The 17,544-nt window shown below is 37.2% G+C and overlaps 1 protein-coding gene across 1 annotated transcript in view; it reads left to right on the forward strand.

Annotated features, from left to right (window-relative positions):
* The window catches only part of ASXL2 (ASXL transcriptional regulator 2), a 128,515-nt gene that overhangs the window by 80,346 nt on the left and 30,625 nt on the right, over positions 1-17,544 (forward strand). Inside the window, exon 6 of the mRNA XM_039238273.1 lies at positions 13,966-14,081. Within this exon, the coding sequence (XP_039094204.1) occupies positions 13,966-14,081 (116 nt within the window). The remainder of the gene's footprint in view (positions 1-13,965; positions 14,082-17,544) is intronic.

The following is a 17,544-nucleotide window of genomic DNA, read 5'->3' on the forward strand; positions in this document are numbered from 1 at the left end:
TTTACTAAGGCCTTTAATTCAAAGGCATCTAGTGTGGATAGTCTGTATCCTTTTGATCTTGTTCATTATAATGATCATCCATTGAAATGGAAAATTCTCAATGATGTAATATATCTGAAAAGTAGTACCTTCTGAACACATACACAATGGGTAGTACCAATTCTCCAGCAACTGCAAACTATGTGACTATATAAAACAGGGTTTTACATAGCCTCAAGTTCTAAAATTTATTTTAAATATTTATCTGAAAATAATCTTAAGCTTAAAAACTCATTACTAGGTTGCTGGGTTTTAAAAATCAAATAACTGCTGATCTTTTTATCAGAATTTATTAATATTATATCTTTGTATTTATATGAAAGCAAACAATTTTGTTTCTGATCGGATACTGAGTATGTTCTCTAAATAAGAGTGCCTTTAAGCTGTTGAGCAGTCCACATTGGAGTACCAATAGGTCGGGATATAACCTTGGGAAGTATTGTTTAGGTGATTAGTTTATTTACAAAATCAAAGTATTATCTCTATTTAAACTGCTTGCCATACTCATTTATTCTCCAGTACATATATACTGTTTGCCAGGTATTTGGGAAACCAGTTTGAATAAGGTGTGGGCCCCATCTATATTTAGAGGGATAGAAAAAGAAGCAGACAATTAGCAAACAAGTTTAATAAATAACATGTGTTTATCTGTGTCATGTTATGACAGCATTAGAGAAGGGAGTAGTTAACTTTACCTGGGTTAATAAGTATTGTGTGAGCTATAGAATATTTTTTTAAATGTTTTTTATTTTTTTTATTTTGAGAGAGAGAGATAGTGAGCAGGAGAGGGGCAGAGAGAGGGAGAGAATCCCAAGCAAGGTCTGCAGCTGTAAGTGCAGAGTCCAACCAGGAACTCAGACTTATGAACCGAAGCATAAGAGTCGGATGCTTAACTGACTGAGTCGCCCAGGCACCCCTAGAATATTTTAATATACTTCCTTCCACTGGAAGTATAACTTCGGAGGCAGACAGGATGTATTATGGAAAGAAAACATATATAAAGGCAAGAAGGTAGCAGCATATGTAGTGTTTTCAGGAAGCCATATGATGAGCAAAGTTTGAGTTGGAAGAGGGGATTTGTGTAAAGAAAGAATGGGAAGGAAGTAGGGATTGGACTTAATATTTAGTGCTATTTATAGCACTGATGGTTCTGTTATTTATAGGGTATTGGTATGCATAAAATAATGTTTTTTAATGTTTACTTATTTTTGAGAGAGAGTACAAGTAGGGGAAGGGCAGAGAGAGAAGGGGACAGAGGATCAGAAGAGTGTTCCGTTTTGACAAGAGAGAGCCTGATGCAGTGTTCCAACCCACGAACCACAAGATCATGACCTGAGCCAAAGTCCGACACTTGACTGACTGAGGGACCCAGCCACCCCCATAAAGAGGTCTTAATTCTTAGGAGAGTTAAGAAGTGTGGTATTCTGGACCAGAGAATAGCAACCCTGCTGACTCAAATGTTCATAGCCATATATCAAGAGGAACAAAAGTTTTGTTTATAGACCATTTGCTGTTGGTCTCATCCTCTTGTACATTTTAAGATCTGAGTTAATATACTAGCTTTTTAAAAATTTTTTATTTCTTTTTTTTTAATAAAGTTTATTTTTGAGAGACAGTGCACACGTGTGTGTACGCCCATGCATATGAGTGTGAGCAAGGAAGAGGGGACAGAGAATCCCAAGCAGGCTCCTCGCTGACAGTGCCAGAGCTCAGTGTGGGGCTCAGACCCACGAACCAAGAGATCATGACCTGATCTGAAATCAAGAGTTAGACTCTTAACCAACTGAAGCACCCAGGTTCCGCTTATTTTTTCTGTTTTATTAATTTTTTGTTTCAAGTTTTTATTTAAATTCCAGCTAGTTAAATATATTAGCTTTGACTTGTTTTTCTCCTTAGTAGTGTTTATTGTGATGTCTCTTCCTATTGGATGGGGGTCCCCAAATGTGGGGCAGTAGGCAGTGAAAGAATTCATCTGAAGCAGAACCGAGGAGATAGGAGTTTACTGAATACATAACAAGGGAGCAGCAGGCAGGCTGTCTGCCTTGAGGCAGTGGGGGTGAGGGTGGCATTTTTAATGGGGGAAGGTGAGGACATATGGGGGAACGTAAGGAATTTTCCCTTTTTTGGTAACTTGTGCCTAGTTGTAAGCTCCCACTGGTCAGTTACTACCTATGGATATTTGGAGATGGGGCGGCCTGATGTCCTTATTCAGCCAAGAGGTTGCCTTGCTCTACATTCCATTGCTCAAACCCGTTTCCTAAAAACGGACTTTACATTTACGTTAGTTTAATTCATTTCTGTTCACTAACATATAGGTTAAAAGAATTTATTTCCATTTTACTGTTGAAAATCATTTGTTTTGAGTAGTAGATTTCCTTAATGCAGGATGAAATTAATTGGTGACATTAGTTGGTTTTATTTGAAGTTAAAAGTATAACTGGGAGTACAGTTGTGTGAGGGATTATTTTTCTCTAAGTACCACTTTATAAGATAGGATTATAAACTTGTCTCAGGCCTTGTGGGACCTGTGGGCCAACATGCTGGTGTTCCAGCATTTAACCAGTGGGGACCTATGAAACCCAGAAAATGTTGGAATGGAGAGAAAGCAAAAAACCGTAACAGAGGTTTCATTTCCAACTACTTGATACTGGTTTGAGAACTAAAGAAATATAATGTGTCTTGCATATGAATTTGTGCACTGAAAAATCTTATGTGCAAGCACACATACTATCTACCAAGAAATAAATGTAATTCATTTTTTAAAAAAGGTTATAAACAGGGGCTTGATGAAGTTAAAATGCAGCCTTGTGTATTTTCCAAACAGTGTCCTATTCTTAATATCTTTATCTTTTAGGATGCAGCCCTAGGAAATCTTGGTTCCATATTTTGTAATTATGTGGGATTCCCAAGCCCTTCCTGCACACCCCCTGGCTTGCCTCCTCCCTTCCCTAGCTAGCTGGTTCATTCTCAAGCTTTTCATCATAAAGGACCATTCTTTCCCCCCCTCCTCTATCCTTTGTGCACTGATACTTACATAAAATACAATAAAAATGGCCCAGCAGTGTCAGATTTCTATGAAAGTATCTAAATGCGCATTTTCACTTTTGTTATTTCTCTTGTAGCAGACCAGTCTTTGCACTGTATTTGAATGGCAGTGGTTTAGCTGGACCACATTTAAACAGCAGTGGTTTAGATGATTTGTCAACCTCAGAAACTGTTGGGAATGCTATTTTTCTTTAACAAGGAAGAAGGAAAAATATAAAATGATCTTGTTCCCCTGCCCTTATATTGAATCTAGAGTGGAAAATAACTGCACCTCCAAAAGTAAATAGTTAACTGTAATGATCCCTCACTAGCACTGCAGAGGCACTTCGCCATCTCTAGCCACTGCGCAGAAAGTAGCTTCTGCCCAGGCTTGTGTCAGTATATATTAGTTTTGCCTCTTTTAAAATTTTTGATTATATATTCAAAGAAGTACATGTATCATAAGTATACAGCTTGTTGAATTTTCACAAATGGAACAGCACCATGAACCAACATTCAGATCAAAGAACAAAACATTGCCATCACCGCAGTAGCCCTCGCTGTGCTCTCATAAGATTTCATCCAAATTCTTGTGGATATTCAACAACTTCCTTTTAAAAATTTTTAAGTATTTTTATTAAATTTTTTTTCCTCTTTCATTGTTTGTTTATTTTGGAGGGGAGTAGGGTCAAAGAGAGAGGGAGAGAGAGAATCCCAAGCAGGCTCCTTGCTATCAGCGCAGAGCCCAGCATGGAGCTGGATCTCATGAACTGTGAGATCATGACCTGAGCTGAAATTGAGTCAGATGCTTAACCGACTCCTCCTATGCATCAGATTCTTAAAACTGAAGAGTATTCTATTTTATAAATATTTCCTAGTACCTCAATGTATTTATCTTTTCTACCATTGATGAACATTAGGTCATTTCTAGTTTTTGCCTATTTTATTAACTTTATTGTGAATACTTTTGTATATGTCTTTTGTTTTTTTCCTCCTCATTTCTTTTGGGTATGTACTTGGGAGCAGAATTAAGTGTAGTGTGTACTGCCAGACAGTTTTCCAAGGTGCTTGTACCAATTTATGGCCCTACCAGTAATGAATGAGAGTTCAGCTAATATTTCACATGCTCACTAATTGTCAGTCTTAAATTTTAGACGTTGTTACTGTGTAATAGTGTCCCTATGGTTTTAAGTTCTATTTTCATGATGGCCAACAGAATTGGACTCCTTTTCATTATTAATCATTTGGATATCCTTTTTTATGCAGTGCCTTTTCCAGTGTTTTCAATTTTTCATAGGTCATCTTTTCCTTAGTTATGCATATATTCCCTAATTGAATATGTATCTTGTAAGTAACTTCTCCTTTGTGGCCAGTCTTTAACTCTCTGAAAAGTTTCTTTTGATGAATACAGTTTTTCAATTTTAATATCATCTAGTACATCCTTAAGAAAATTGCCTCTCTGACTGACATGAAGATAGTTTTTTGTGATCCATAAAACACACCTTAACAAATTTAAAGGAATGGGAATGATATAATGTCTGCTCTCAGACCACAATGGACTTAAACTAGGAATCAGTAATAGAGGGGCACCTGGCTGGCTCAGTTGGAGGGGCATGCAACTCTTGATCCTTGGGGTGATGAGTTTGGGCCCCAGTGGGATGTAGAGATTACTTAAATAAATAAAAAAAACTTAAAAAAAAAACAAAACAACACTTTTTTTTTTAATTTTTTTTTTTAATTTTTTATTTATTTCTAGCAGAGAGAGTGAGAGAGACAGCGCGAGCAGGGGAGGGTCAGAGAGAGAGGGAGTCACAGACTCTGAAACAGGCTCCAGGCTCTGAGCTGGCAGTCAGCACAGAGCCCGATGCGGGGCTCGAACCCACGAACCGCGAGATCATGACCTAAGCGAAAGTCGGACGCTTAACCGACTAAGCCACCCAGGCGCCCCAGCAACACACTTTTGGATCCATGTGGGTCAAAGAAGAAAACTCAAGAGAAATTTTTAAATATTTTGAACTGAATGAGAATGAAAGCACAGTGTATCATAATTCATGGTATGCAGTGAAGAAAGCAAGGGTTAGAGGGAAATTTAATTTAGAAAAGAAGAAAGATCTCAAAGATCTCAAAAAAAAAAAAAAAGATCTCAAAGTAATATGTGCCTCTACTTTAGGAGTGCAGAAAAAGAAGAGCAAATAAAATCCAAATTAAATCTAAGCAGAAGAAAAGAAATAGTAAGAATTAGAGCAGAAGTCAGTGAAATTGGAAACTGAATATTAGTAGGAAAAATATCAATGAAACCAAAAGCTGATTCTTTGAAAAGATCAATAAAGCTAAGAACACTAATTATGAATATCAGAAATGAGAGGCCATCGCTAAAGATCCCATGGACTTAAAAGGATAATAAAGGGATACTGTGAACAGTTCTCTACTCACAGATTTGATAACCTAGATGAAATCAATCAGTTTCTTGAAAGACATAACCTGTCAGTATTCCCACAAGAAGAAATAGACGGTCTATACAGGCCTGTGCCTGTTAAAGAAATCAAATTATTAATTAATTACCTTGTAGAACAGAAAACACCAGGCTCACTTTGATTCCCTAATGAAATTCTACCATACATCTAAGGAAGAAATTATACCAATTCTGTCCAGTCTCTTTTAGAGGATAGAAGCAGAGGGAATACTTCCAGATGCATTCTGTGAGTCCAGCATTACCCTAATACAAAAACTAGATAGAAGAAAACTACAGACCAATGTCTTTAATGAATATGGATGCAAAAATCGTCAGTAGAATAATTAGCAAGTTGAATCCAATGATTTATAAAAAGAATTATACAGCACCACCAGATAGGATTTATCCCAAGTGTGCAAGGCTGGTTTAACATTCAGAAATCAGTTCATGTAGGGGCATCTGGGTGAGTTACAGCCAAAGCAGTTATCAGGAAACAAATCAGGGCATTGAATGCCTCTTATCAGTAAATAATGATGATATACATACAACCAAGAAAGCTAGAACAAACAAACAAACAAAAAAACAGTAACAAAATAAAGCAATATAAAGCTGAACAAAAATGGAAATTACTGAATTTGTAAAGGGAACAATGATAGAAACAGTTTCAAAATAAATCAAGAGACAAGCTTTACTGACCTTTTTTTTGGGTGGGGGGAGACATACATCTACAAATTCAGGTTGAAGTAAATATCAAAACGAAAATTTAAAACCACAAGGGTTCTTCACAATGCTTTAAGAACTCAGATGAAGTGAGATGATTTTGTAGGAAAATAAAATGCATAAAAACTGAACCAAATAGAGACAGAGAATCTAAACAATAAATTTTCATACAAGGGGGATATAGAAGAGCTCCCCTTCAAAAAAACACATACTTAAATGGTTTTTCAGGGGAAATTTAGTATTTGAAGAGTGTATGTTTTAAAGATCAAACAATCCCAATGTTTTTAAAACTATTCCAGTGCAGGAAAAAAAGATCATCCAGATTCTTTTTGGAAGTAAAATTTTAACTCTTTCCAGAAAGTACAGAGCTGTCTTGTGAATATTGAGGGAAAATCTTAAAGGTTAAAGTACAGAATCTGGCCATAACATTAAAAAAATTATAGCTCCTGGGGCGTCTGGGTGGCTCAGTCGGTTAAGTGTCCGACTCTTGGTTTCAGCTCGAGTTGTGATCTCATGATTCGTGGGTTCAAGTCCAGCATCAGGCTCCACACTGGCTGTGTGGGCATGCTCTCTCTCTTAAAATAAATAAATAAAACTTAAAAAAAAACAAAACCAAAAAACCTATATATCCTAAACAAATGGGGTTTTAGGTTGTAAGTACGATTCATTAATGGGAAATCCATTATTTATCATATTAATAGAGCTAATATGGAAAATCTTAACATCTCTGTATTTGCTGTAAAAGCCTTTGTGTAAATTCAATACTCAATAAAATTGAGACTTGATGGATACTATTTTAACATAATAACTTATTAAAAAAAACCAGTATCTTAATGGGGAAACACCAGTGGCCTGCTCTTAGGTAGAAGAAGTCAAGAACAAAGTACCCAGCATCTCAGTTCTTATATTTCAGCACAAGTAAGCAAGAGAAAGCTGTTGGAACAGTGAGCAACAAAAAAGGGGGGCAAACTGCATCTCTGTGTAGATGATACATACAGTTATGAATCTGACAAAAGAATCAGTGGAGATAAAGTCTGATAAAAAAGGGAATTTAATTGAGTAGCAGGGTATAAGTAAAATTAATATTGGCAACTTTCCATATATGGAAAAAGGGGACACATTCAAAATAACTACAACAAATCAACTCTGAGCATGACCTTTGTAAGAAATGTTGAAAGGTGTTAGAAAACTGAATTTCTAAAAAGATGAAAGTGGGTTCATTTTTCATATTCCAGGATAAATTTCAAACAGATGAGAGATACAGTATAAAACATGAAACCAAGTACTAAAAGGAGAAAACATGGGTGAACTCCTTTTAAAACCTCAGAATAATAAAACTTCTTAAACTGTTGTTTCTGGAAGCATATGTTTTTATTCATTGACTTAGCAAACCCACCTCTAAGAGTCCGTCCTTAGGCACTGTCAACAAAATAGCATAGCTTAAGACTAAATGGTTCTCAATCACATGGAGCTTATTATGACACAGATTCCTGGGCCCCACCTTCAAAGTTTCTGATTCAGTAGATGTAGGCAGATGTAGGCGGGGATCTAGCAATTTGCATTCCTAACAGATTTTTTGGCACTGATGATGTTGTCCTTGGTATGATGCCTTACAAACCACTGGTTAAGATGTTGTAGTAATAAGAACAAAAGACTAGAAAGAATGGACATACTCACCAAAGTCTAGTTGAAGACATTATGGTACATCTATACAATGAAATTCAGTGCAGCTATTAAAAGGAATGTGGAAGATCTTTGTATTCTCTTCTAGAATGTTCCACAGGATATATTAATTAAATTTAAAAAAAATAAAGATTTTGAACAGCTTACAGTACATGATTTTTTTGCTTAAAGAAAGTAGTAAAAATATCAAAATATATACACTATGTTTTCACCAAAACAAAAATACAGTAAAACAACAATAGAAGGATACAATTAATATAAACGATTTCCCAAAGGGGAAGAGAAGTAATAAAGTAGTGTAGATTGGGGAGGGAGCTAGACTTATATAGAAGTAATTTGTTTTATCGCTTTACATCATTAAAACAGGTTTTTAAAATGTACTTTCTGGAAATATGAAACAAAGCAAACTCAAGTATATGTTATCTGGCATAATGACATAAGTAAGTTGTTTTGGATATGTAGGAGACCAGCCACAAAGAAAGCTTATACTGTATTTGAGTGGTCTTATTTTTAGTAATTATATTGTACAGTTTCTTTAAAGCTAGATCTATATTACAAAAGCAAATTAATAATTACAGTAATGTTATCAGGAACCAGGGTTACCAGGGAAGAAGAGAAGTGATCGAATTATAAAACCAGAAAAGTTAAGTGACAGTCCTATAATCTAAAATTCAAATTTGGTATCTATGCATGAATTTTTCTCCTCCTCCTTTTTTTTTTAATGTTTTATTTATTTCTAGGAGAGAGAGAGAGAGACAGCGTGAGCAGGGGAGGGTCAGAGAGAGGAAGTCACAGACTGAAACAGGCTCCAGGCTCTGAGCTGGCAGTCAGCACAGAGCCCGATGCGGGGCTCGAACCCATGAACCGCGAGATCATGACCTAAGTGAAAGTCGGACGCTCAACCAACTAAGCCACCCAGGCGCCCCGAATTTTTCTCCTTCTTAAGAAAAGACCTTTCAAGGAGACTGGGTGGCTCAGTCGGTTAAGTGGCTGACTTCAGCTGAGGTCATGATCTCACAGCCTGTGATTTCAAGCCCTGTGTCGGGCTCTATGCCGATAGCTCAGAGCCTGGAGCCTGCTTCAGATTCTGTCTCCCTCTCTCTCTGCCCCTCCCCCACTTGCACTGTCTTCCTTTCTCAAAAATAAATAAACATTAAGAGTTAATAAATAAAAATTAAAAAAGACCTTTCTTCTTTCTTTTAAAATTTTTTTTAATGTTTATTTTGTTTTTTTGTGAGAGACAGAGGCAGAGCATGAGCAAGGGACAGGCAGAGAGAGGGAGACACAGAATCAGAAGCAAGGTTCCAGACTCTGAGCTGTCAGCACACAGCCTGATGGGGGGCTCTAACTCACGAACTGTGAGATCATGACCTGAGCCGAAGTCTGACGCTCAACCGACTGAACCACCCAGGCACCCCAAGACCTTTCTTGTTCTAACCATTAAAGTCCTAGAACCTGTGGTAACCCTGTAGCAAGTGAGCACTCCCTCCTGTGCAGCACATGGCCTTTTAATACCATTTCCTGTTTAAAAGATATCAGTGGTCCTTAGAGAAGTGGCTGATCCATGTTGGGGAAAACAAAAATATGCAAGATTGCCTGGGACACTTTCTATGTTAGATAGCAAGGAGAAGCAGTTGGTTACTGCTGAAGTCATGTACCAATGATGGTTTACAGCTTAAAGGCTCTCACGCTAATGCGAAAGAAGACAGCCTGAGTGACAAATTTGCAATGATTGTTTTTGGTTTAAACATTTCAAATATATAACATCTGTGGATTGATAATGACACTTTAAACTTTTTTTTTTTAATGTTTTATTTATTTCTAGGAGAGAGAGAGAGACAGCGTTAGCAGGGGAGGGTCAGAGAGAGAGGGAGTCACAGACTGAAACAGGCTCCAGGCTCTGAGCTGGCAGTCAGCACAGAGCCCGACACGGGGCTCGAACACACGAACCGCGAGATCATGACCTAAGCAAATGTCGGACGCTTAACCGACTAAGCCACCCAGGCGCCCTGATAATGACACTTTAAAATCAGTTTACATCCTGTTAGTTTTCTGAGCTTGCTATAACGAATTACCACAAACTAGGTGCTTTGAAACAACAGAAATTTATTTTCTCACAGTTCTGGAGAATGGAAGTCTGACCTCAGGTGTCAGAGGGCCACACTCCTTACAGAGGCTCTTGGGTATTTTTTACCTTCTAGTGGTTGCTTACTGACTTCCCGTGTGGCCATATCACTCCAATCTCTGCCTGTGTTCTCATCGCCGCCTTTTCTGTGTCCTCTGTGTCATTGGATTTAGGGCACTGAGATAATCCAGGATGATCTCCTCTCAAGATCCTGAACTTAATTCCATTTGCCAAGACTCTTTTTCCAATTAATGTAACATTCACAGATTCCAGGGATTAGGACATAGCTTTTTGATGGCCACCATTCAGCTCATAATAAATACCCACTCATTCTAAAAATAATACTGAGCTTGAAGGGCACCTGGGTGGCTTAGTTGGTTAAGCATCTGATTCTTGGTTTCGGCTCAAGTCATGCAAGGTCATGGTCTCACAGTTTGTGGGTTCAAGCTCCACATTGGGCTCTGCACTGACAGCTCATAGGCTACTTGGGATTCTTTCTCTCCCTTTCTTTCTGCCCCTCCCTGGCTTGTGCACATCCATACTTTCTACTTTTCTCAAAGTAAAAATTGAAAAAGTGAAAATATACTGAGTTTGGATCTTAGCTATGCCCCTTATGGTCTGAGTCCTTTGGCAAACTAAATTTCCTGATATATAAAATTTAGATATCACAATATACAGAAGAATATTATATTTGAAATTTATATATAAATATATGTCCTTAAAAATCTTTTCGTATTTTTTATTTTTGTAGAAAGAGGTCAGCAAGGATGCCAACCCAAACATACTTAGTTATCTGTGAGGGTAGAATTGGAGGAGTTTTGGTGGGAAAAGAAAGAGGACTTGTACCCACCTTAGAGAGTAATTTAGTGAAATCCTGCTCACATGAACCTAACAGGCTATTAGATACATACAAGATACTTACTTTTGGTTGCTCTTATTAATAAATTGTGAAGACAGTGTAGCCACTAAAAGGAAATCCGAGAGGGAAGTTTCTCAGCATGTGTTTAAATCTTGTTTGTTGTTTGTAGTTCTGAGCCTTTAATTTTTGAAAGTGAAGACAAAGTTTCATAGACATTATAAGACCAGTGCTTGGCATTAAATCAATTCTGGGAGATACTCCTTACTTGGTAGGTCCTAAAGTTTTCATGATTTATTTTTGCTGGCTTTGAGATATGTTTATGGTTTCCTTTGTTAGAAAGGGCTTTTGCCTTAGAGGGGAACAGTTCAAACAGTTTGCCTTGGTAATACATATAGCTTTTATTGTCTCTTTTTCAGGCTGCAAAGTGGAATTTTTATAGTCTCTAATGGAATTATTTTGTTTGTTTTCTGTTTATTTTTCAGGCAGTATTTGAGGTAGGTAAGGAAATGTATACTTTTAGATTTCTGTAAATCATTGAAGAGAAATTATAGCATAGTCAAATATTATTAGTGTTTAACTTTATTTTCCTTATGTCCCTTTAAAAACATTGGTTCAAATGAAAAAGATAGACAATAACAAGTGATGACAAAGATTACAACCCTACTACATTCCTGTGGAATTATGAAAATGATACAGCTGTTTTGGAAAACATTTTGACAGTTCCTCAGAAAGTTAACCATAGAGTTGCTGTAAGACCCAGCAACTAACTCCACCTTAAGATATGAACCCAGGAGAATTGAAAACATCTGTCCAACATAAAATTGTGCTGATGAGTGTTCTTCACATCATTGTTCAGGATGGTCAAAACTGTAAATGACCCAGGTGTTCATCAGCTAATGAATAAGCAAAATGCAGCATATGCATACAATGGCTTATTATTTGGTGATAAAAGGGAAGTGATTGATCCATGCTTTAAGATGGATGAAACTTCAAACCATGCTAAGTTAAAAAAAAAAAAAAAGTCCCAGAAGAGCACATATTGTTTGATTCCATATATATGAGATGTCTACTATAGACAAATGCATAGGAACAGAAAGTAGATTAGTGACTGCCTAAGATTAGAGGTGTGGTTAGGGGAAATGGGAGTGACTGCAAACCAGTATGGGGCTTTATCTCAGGATAGCTCTTATTTTTTTTAAATTGGTCAACATAAGTAGACTGAGGATGTGGTTTCTTTTTGCTGCTCAATTATCTCAAGAATTACCCAATTTTATTTCTGTTGATATATTACAATGAACTTCTCTAAACATCACACTTATTTTATGTCAATTCTTTCCCATATATAAACCTTGTCATAAGGGTTGGAATGCAAAGCCAGTTCCAAGTATGACAAGTCACCTTCTTAATATTATCTGCTGTTGTCCTCTTTAAATGTTATCTACTGTGTATTCCTTTGTTAGGAAATCTAAGAATCTGTGAAAATGCTGTTTTCCAAAACTTGTGCATTCCAATGAACCATGCTTCTGCATTTTTGTGTCACGTAGCTACCTACCACCATACTTGATATGGTATCTTAAAGCTCTTTGGCCATACCATGGGATGCCATTTTGCTATCCAGGCCTTTATAGTCCAGCTGCCATGGAAAGGAGAAGGTGTTAGTAAGCATGTGCTTTTCCAGAGTCCTCACTAGCAGTAGCAATTATTATTTTATTATTTTTATTCTTAAAGGGTTTCAGTCAGCAATTTCTTTATCTCTTATCATGAGCTGCATGCACTGCTGAACTTTACAGAACATAAAAATCGAATTGTTATTTATTATAAGAGATACAAGCTCTTGAAGGGAAAACCCTCATTCACATAAGACTAAGGTTTGGCTAAGCTCTGATGGGTATAAAACAAGTAGTGATGAAGTAGAGACGGGTTATACCCTGTGCAAACATACATTGCTACTGTTAGAGAAATCCTAAAGCACCCTCTCACACTGACTAGTAGGTCTGAAACTATTGATTTAAAGGATGAAGGAATATAAGAATTAAAGGTGTTCTAGAGTTTTTTTTTAATTAAAAAAATTTTTTTTACAAATAGTTTATTGTCAAATTGGTTTCCACATAACACCCAGTGCTCATCCCCACAAGTGCCCTCCTCCATGCCCATCCCCCCTCCCCCCCACATCCATCAGTCCTCAGTTTTTGTCAGCATTCAAGAGTCTCTCATGGTTTGCCTCCCTTTCTCCCACCATTTCCCCCCTTCTTCTCCCCCTTGTTCCTCAGTTAAGTTCCTCCTAATCCTCCTATATGTGCAAACATACGATATTTGTCCTTCTCTGCCTGACTTATTTCACTCAGCATAACACCCTCAAGGTCCATCCATGTTGCTACACAGGCCAGATTTCATTGTTTCTCATTGCCATGTAGTATTCCATGGTGTAGATAAACCACATCTTCTTGATCCATTCGTCCGTTGATGGACACTTAGGCTCTTTCCATGTTTTGGCTATTGTTGAGAGTGCTGCTATGAACATTGGGGTCCATGTGCCCCTATGCATCAGCACTCCTGTATCCCTTGGGTAAATTCCTAGCAGTGCTATTGCTGGGTCATAGGGGAGTTCTGTTGTTAGGTGTTCTAGAGTTTTTGAGGTGAAATGACCTTAGTGCCTTCATTTTCCATTCCGTCAGCCCAGGGCCCTTCATGTCATCATTAGATTTACCTTAAGACATACATACTAGACATCATGCTCTAGAATCCTTTCTAAATTTTATCTAATTTGATGATTCATGGTTTATATTCTTCTGGCTTCAATCAATCCACTGAAAAATCAAGAAATGAAAAGTAATGAATACTAACACCCATCCCTTCCCCATCCTATCATTCTTCACTAGAGCTTTCTGAGGAAATAAACTCAAAAGGGAGGCTGTTTGCAGTAGAACTCCAAAAAAGAAGATCCTTCCGAAAAGTGTTTGGTCACAGTTCTTAATACAGATAGCAGGATATGATTGGGGAAGGAATGGTGCTTGATGTCAACTCTGATAACCACCTTTTTTATTGTCACCTTCCCCCAACTAGTATCGTCTAGACTGTCACAGCCATCTTCTCCTCAGTCAGGCTGCCCATCACCTACCATTCCAGCAGGTAAAGTCATTTCTCCGTCACAGAAGCACAGCAAGAAGGCACTAAAACAGGTAATTATGCTAGTCTGTGTTTAACAGAAGTATTATTTTCTTGATTAAAAATGCATGATTCTGGAAGTCATTGAAAATTTCTTGAAAGGACAGTTTCCCAATTTGGATTTAATAATGTATATATCTCTGTGTTAATAGGTTTATGGTAGATAATCCTCTTATTACATTTTAAAAGCTCTTCATTTGTAGGACTCTGGGGGGCTCAGTTGGTTGAGCTTCTGACTCTTGATTTTGGCTCAGGTCACGATCTCACAGTTTGTGAGATTGAGTGCCTCTTTGGGCTCTGTGCTGACTATGCAGAGCCTCCTTGGGATTCTCTCCCTTTCCTTCTCTCTTCCTACCCCTCCCCAGCTCTCTCTCTCTCAAATAAATAAATAAATAAATAAACAAACAAACATTTTTAAAAAGAAAGCTCTTCATATGTTCCTAACTTGCTGAGAAGTTTTTGTTTGTGTGCATGTTTGTTTGTTTGTTTGTATGTTTATTTTTGAGAGAGAGACATGGTCTGAGTGGGGAAGAGCAGAGAGAGAGGGAGACACAGGATCCAAAGCAGGCTCTAGGTTCTGAGCTGTAGCTGTCAGCACAGAGTCCCACGCAGGTGAGATCATGACCTCAGACGCTCAACTGAGCCACCTAGGCACCCATTTGTTTAAGTTATGAGTAGATGTTGAATTTCTTAGGTTTGTTTTCTTGAGCATTTATTGAGATGATCAGGTAGCTTTTCTCTTTAAATCTAATACACAGAATTCCATGGCTAGATTTTCTAATGTTAACATATACCTAGCTTTCTGGAATAAACTCTACGTATTGTTAACATATTTTTGATATGTTACAGAATTTTCTTTTTTAAGAATTTTGCTGTTGTACAGTTTTGGAATCAGGATTGTTCTAATATAATAAAATAAGTTGGGTAGCTCTCTGTATTTTTATAGATTTTTGGAAAACAACTATAGAAATGATCTTTTCCTTGAAAATTTTGTAAATCTCACCTTTTAAAACTGTTTTCTTAGCATTTCAGTTTCATCTATTGTTTGTGGTGTCGTTTGATTCCTGCTTTTTGAACTAATTTTTGAATAAGAGGGTTTTTTAAATATTTTTCTTAGGAAATGGTCCATTTCACTTGATTTTATTTTTTTAAGTTTATATATTTTGAGAGAGAGAGAGAAAGAGAGAGCGCGTGTGAGTGTTTGTGCTTGAGCAGGAGAAGAGTGGAGAAAGGGGAAGAGAGAGAATCCCTGTGAGATCATGACCTGAGCCAAAATCAAAAGTCAGATGTTCAACCAGTCCACTGAGCTAGCCAAGCTCCCGTTGCTTGATTTTTTAAAAATATGTATTGGTATATGGGACATTTGGCTGGCTCAGTCAGTAGAGCATGCAACTCTTGACCTCAGGATTGTAAATTTTAGTCCCACGTTGGGTATAGATAAAAATCTTAAAATTGTTTAGAATTGTTTGTAGCATTCTTTTATGTCTCCTTTTTGTTTCTTAGTGTTGTTCATTTATAATGTATCTTTTTTCCCTGGGGGGTGGGGGGCTACTTAGCCATTCATCTATTTTATTAGACTTTTCAAAGACCTAGCTCTCAATTAAAAAAAATTTTTTTAATGTTTTTTGAGAGAGAAAGAGCCAGAGTGCGAGCGGGGAAGGTGCAAAGAGAGAGTGAGATACAGAATGTGAAGCAGGCTCCAGGCTCTGAGCTGTCAGCACAGAGCCTGATGTGGGGCTCAAATTCATGGACCACAAGATCATGACCTGAGCTGAAGTCGATCACTTAACTGACTGAGCCACCAGGCAACCCCAATTTTTTTTAAATGCAAATGGTCTATAAATACAGACTCACTAGTAATTAATGGAACCGTAGCCAACTACTTTTGTCCTCAGAGTGGTATACACTAAAGAACTTAATTGTAATATCAGGCATTGGCAAGCATGTAGAAAAATGGCTAATGGTAGTTTGCTGGTGGAATATAAATTATTGTAGAAAGAAATTTTGTGATGTGTATTAAAATTTTATTTTTAAAGTATATTTATTTATTTTGACGAAGAGAAAGAGCATGAGCAAGGGAGGGACAGAGAGAGAGAGAGAGAGAGAGAGAGAGAGAGAGAGAGAGAATCCCAAGCAGGCACCGCATGACCTGAGCTGCAGTAGAGTTGGATGCTTAACCAACTGAGCCAACAAGCACCCCTCTCTGTTAAAATTTTAAGAGTACATATCCCATGACTAAGCATGTGAATGTTTTGGAACTTAGGTTAGAAAAATACAAATATGCATACCAATTACTCATGCACAAAATATTTGTGTTAAAGCTTATAATAGCAAAAACTTGCAAGTAGCCTATATATATCAGTTAGGGAATTCCTTATGTAATTGGATGTGATGGTGTATGAAGGTGTATCTCTATGCTGGACAGTTATGCAATATTAAATGTTGGTAGTGTGATTGTATATATATACAGACATGGAAGCGTCACTACACTGTGATGTTGAATCACTAAAATTAAGTTGTATTACAACATATAGAGCATGATACCACTGATTATTTTAACACATATCTATGAAACAATATTATGTTTTTAATAGTCATAATGTCAGTGTAAAAAAAAAAGCTTAGTACGGAAAAATAAGTTGATGTCTATAGTTCTCTCTGAAGATTAGGGACAAGACTGAGTGAAGATCAAGAGAGTTTATCTTTATGTGTGAATTAAGTGGTAAAGATCGTAATCATGTATTATCTTATATAACTGAAATTTTAAAAATTATGTAGGTCTTGGGGTCCCTGGGTGGCCTCAGTTGGTTAAGCATCCGACTTCAGCTCAGGTCATGATCTCACGGTTTGTGGGTTCGAGCCCCGCATCGGACTTTGTGCTGACAGCTCAGAGTCTGGAGCCTGCTTCAGATCTGTGTCTTCCTCTCTCTCTGACCCTCCCTTCTCATGCTGTCGCGCTCTCTCTCAGAAATAAATAAAACATTTAAAAAATTATGTAGTTCTTAAAGTATTTAAAGCAAAAGTGCTTTTATTAAAACAGTTTCAGAAATTTGATAACATTAATTGGTGTCTGCCTGGATAATCTTGTAGCACTTGTATTTTTATAAATAACTTTGGAAGATTTTAAGAAGGATAAGATGTTTCTTTCCACAGAAAAAGGCAAGTATTTTCCTAAACCTTGTTAGATAATCCATGACATGTTGACTACTCTTGTATTATACCAGGGGCCAAATGTATTTAAAGAATCCCAGTCTGGAAAATTATGTAAATGATATTGGTATATAAAGTAAGGCCTTGCCTCCAATGTATGTTTTTTATAGTAATAGGTGAGGGAAAATTACTTCAGTATAAGTTATTCTTTATGACAAGGAAGGCAGAGAGAGGGGGAGACAGAATCTGAAGCAGGCTCCGGGCTCTGAGCTGTTAGCACACAGCCTGACTTAGGGCTTTAACCATAAGATCATGCATTACCTGAGC

The sequence above is a fragment of the Hyaena hyaena genome, unplaced genomic scaffold (genome assembly GCF_003009895.1).
Source record: "Hyaena hyaena isolate Hyena2069 unplaced genomic scaffold, ASM300989v1 scaffold_138, whole genome shotgun sequence".
Lineage (NCBI taxonomy): Eukaryota > Metazoa > Chordata > Mammalia > Carnivora > Hyaenidae > Hyaena > Hyaena hyaena.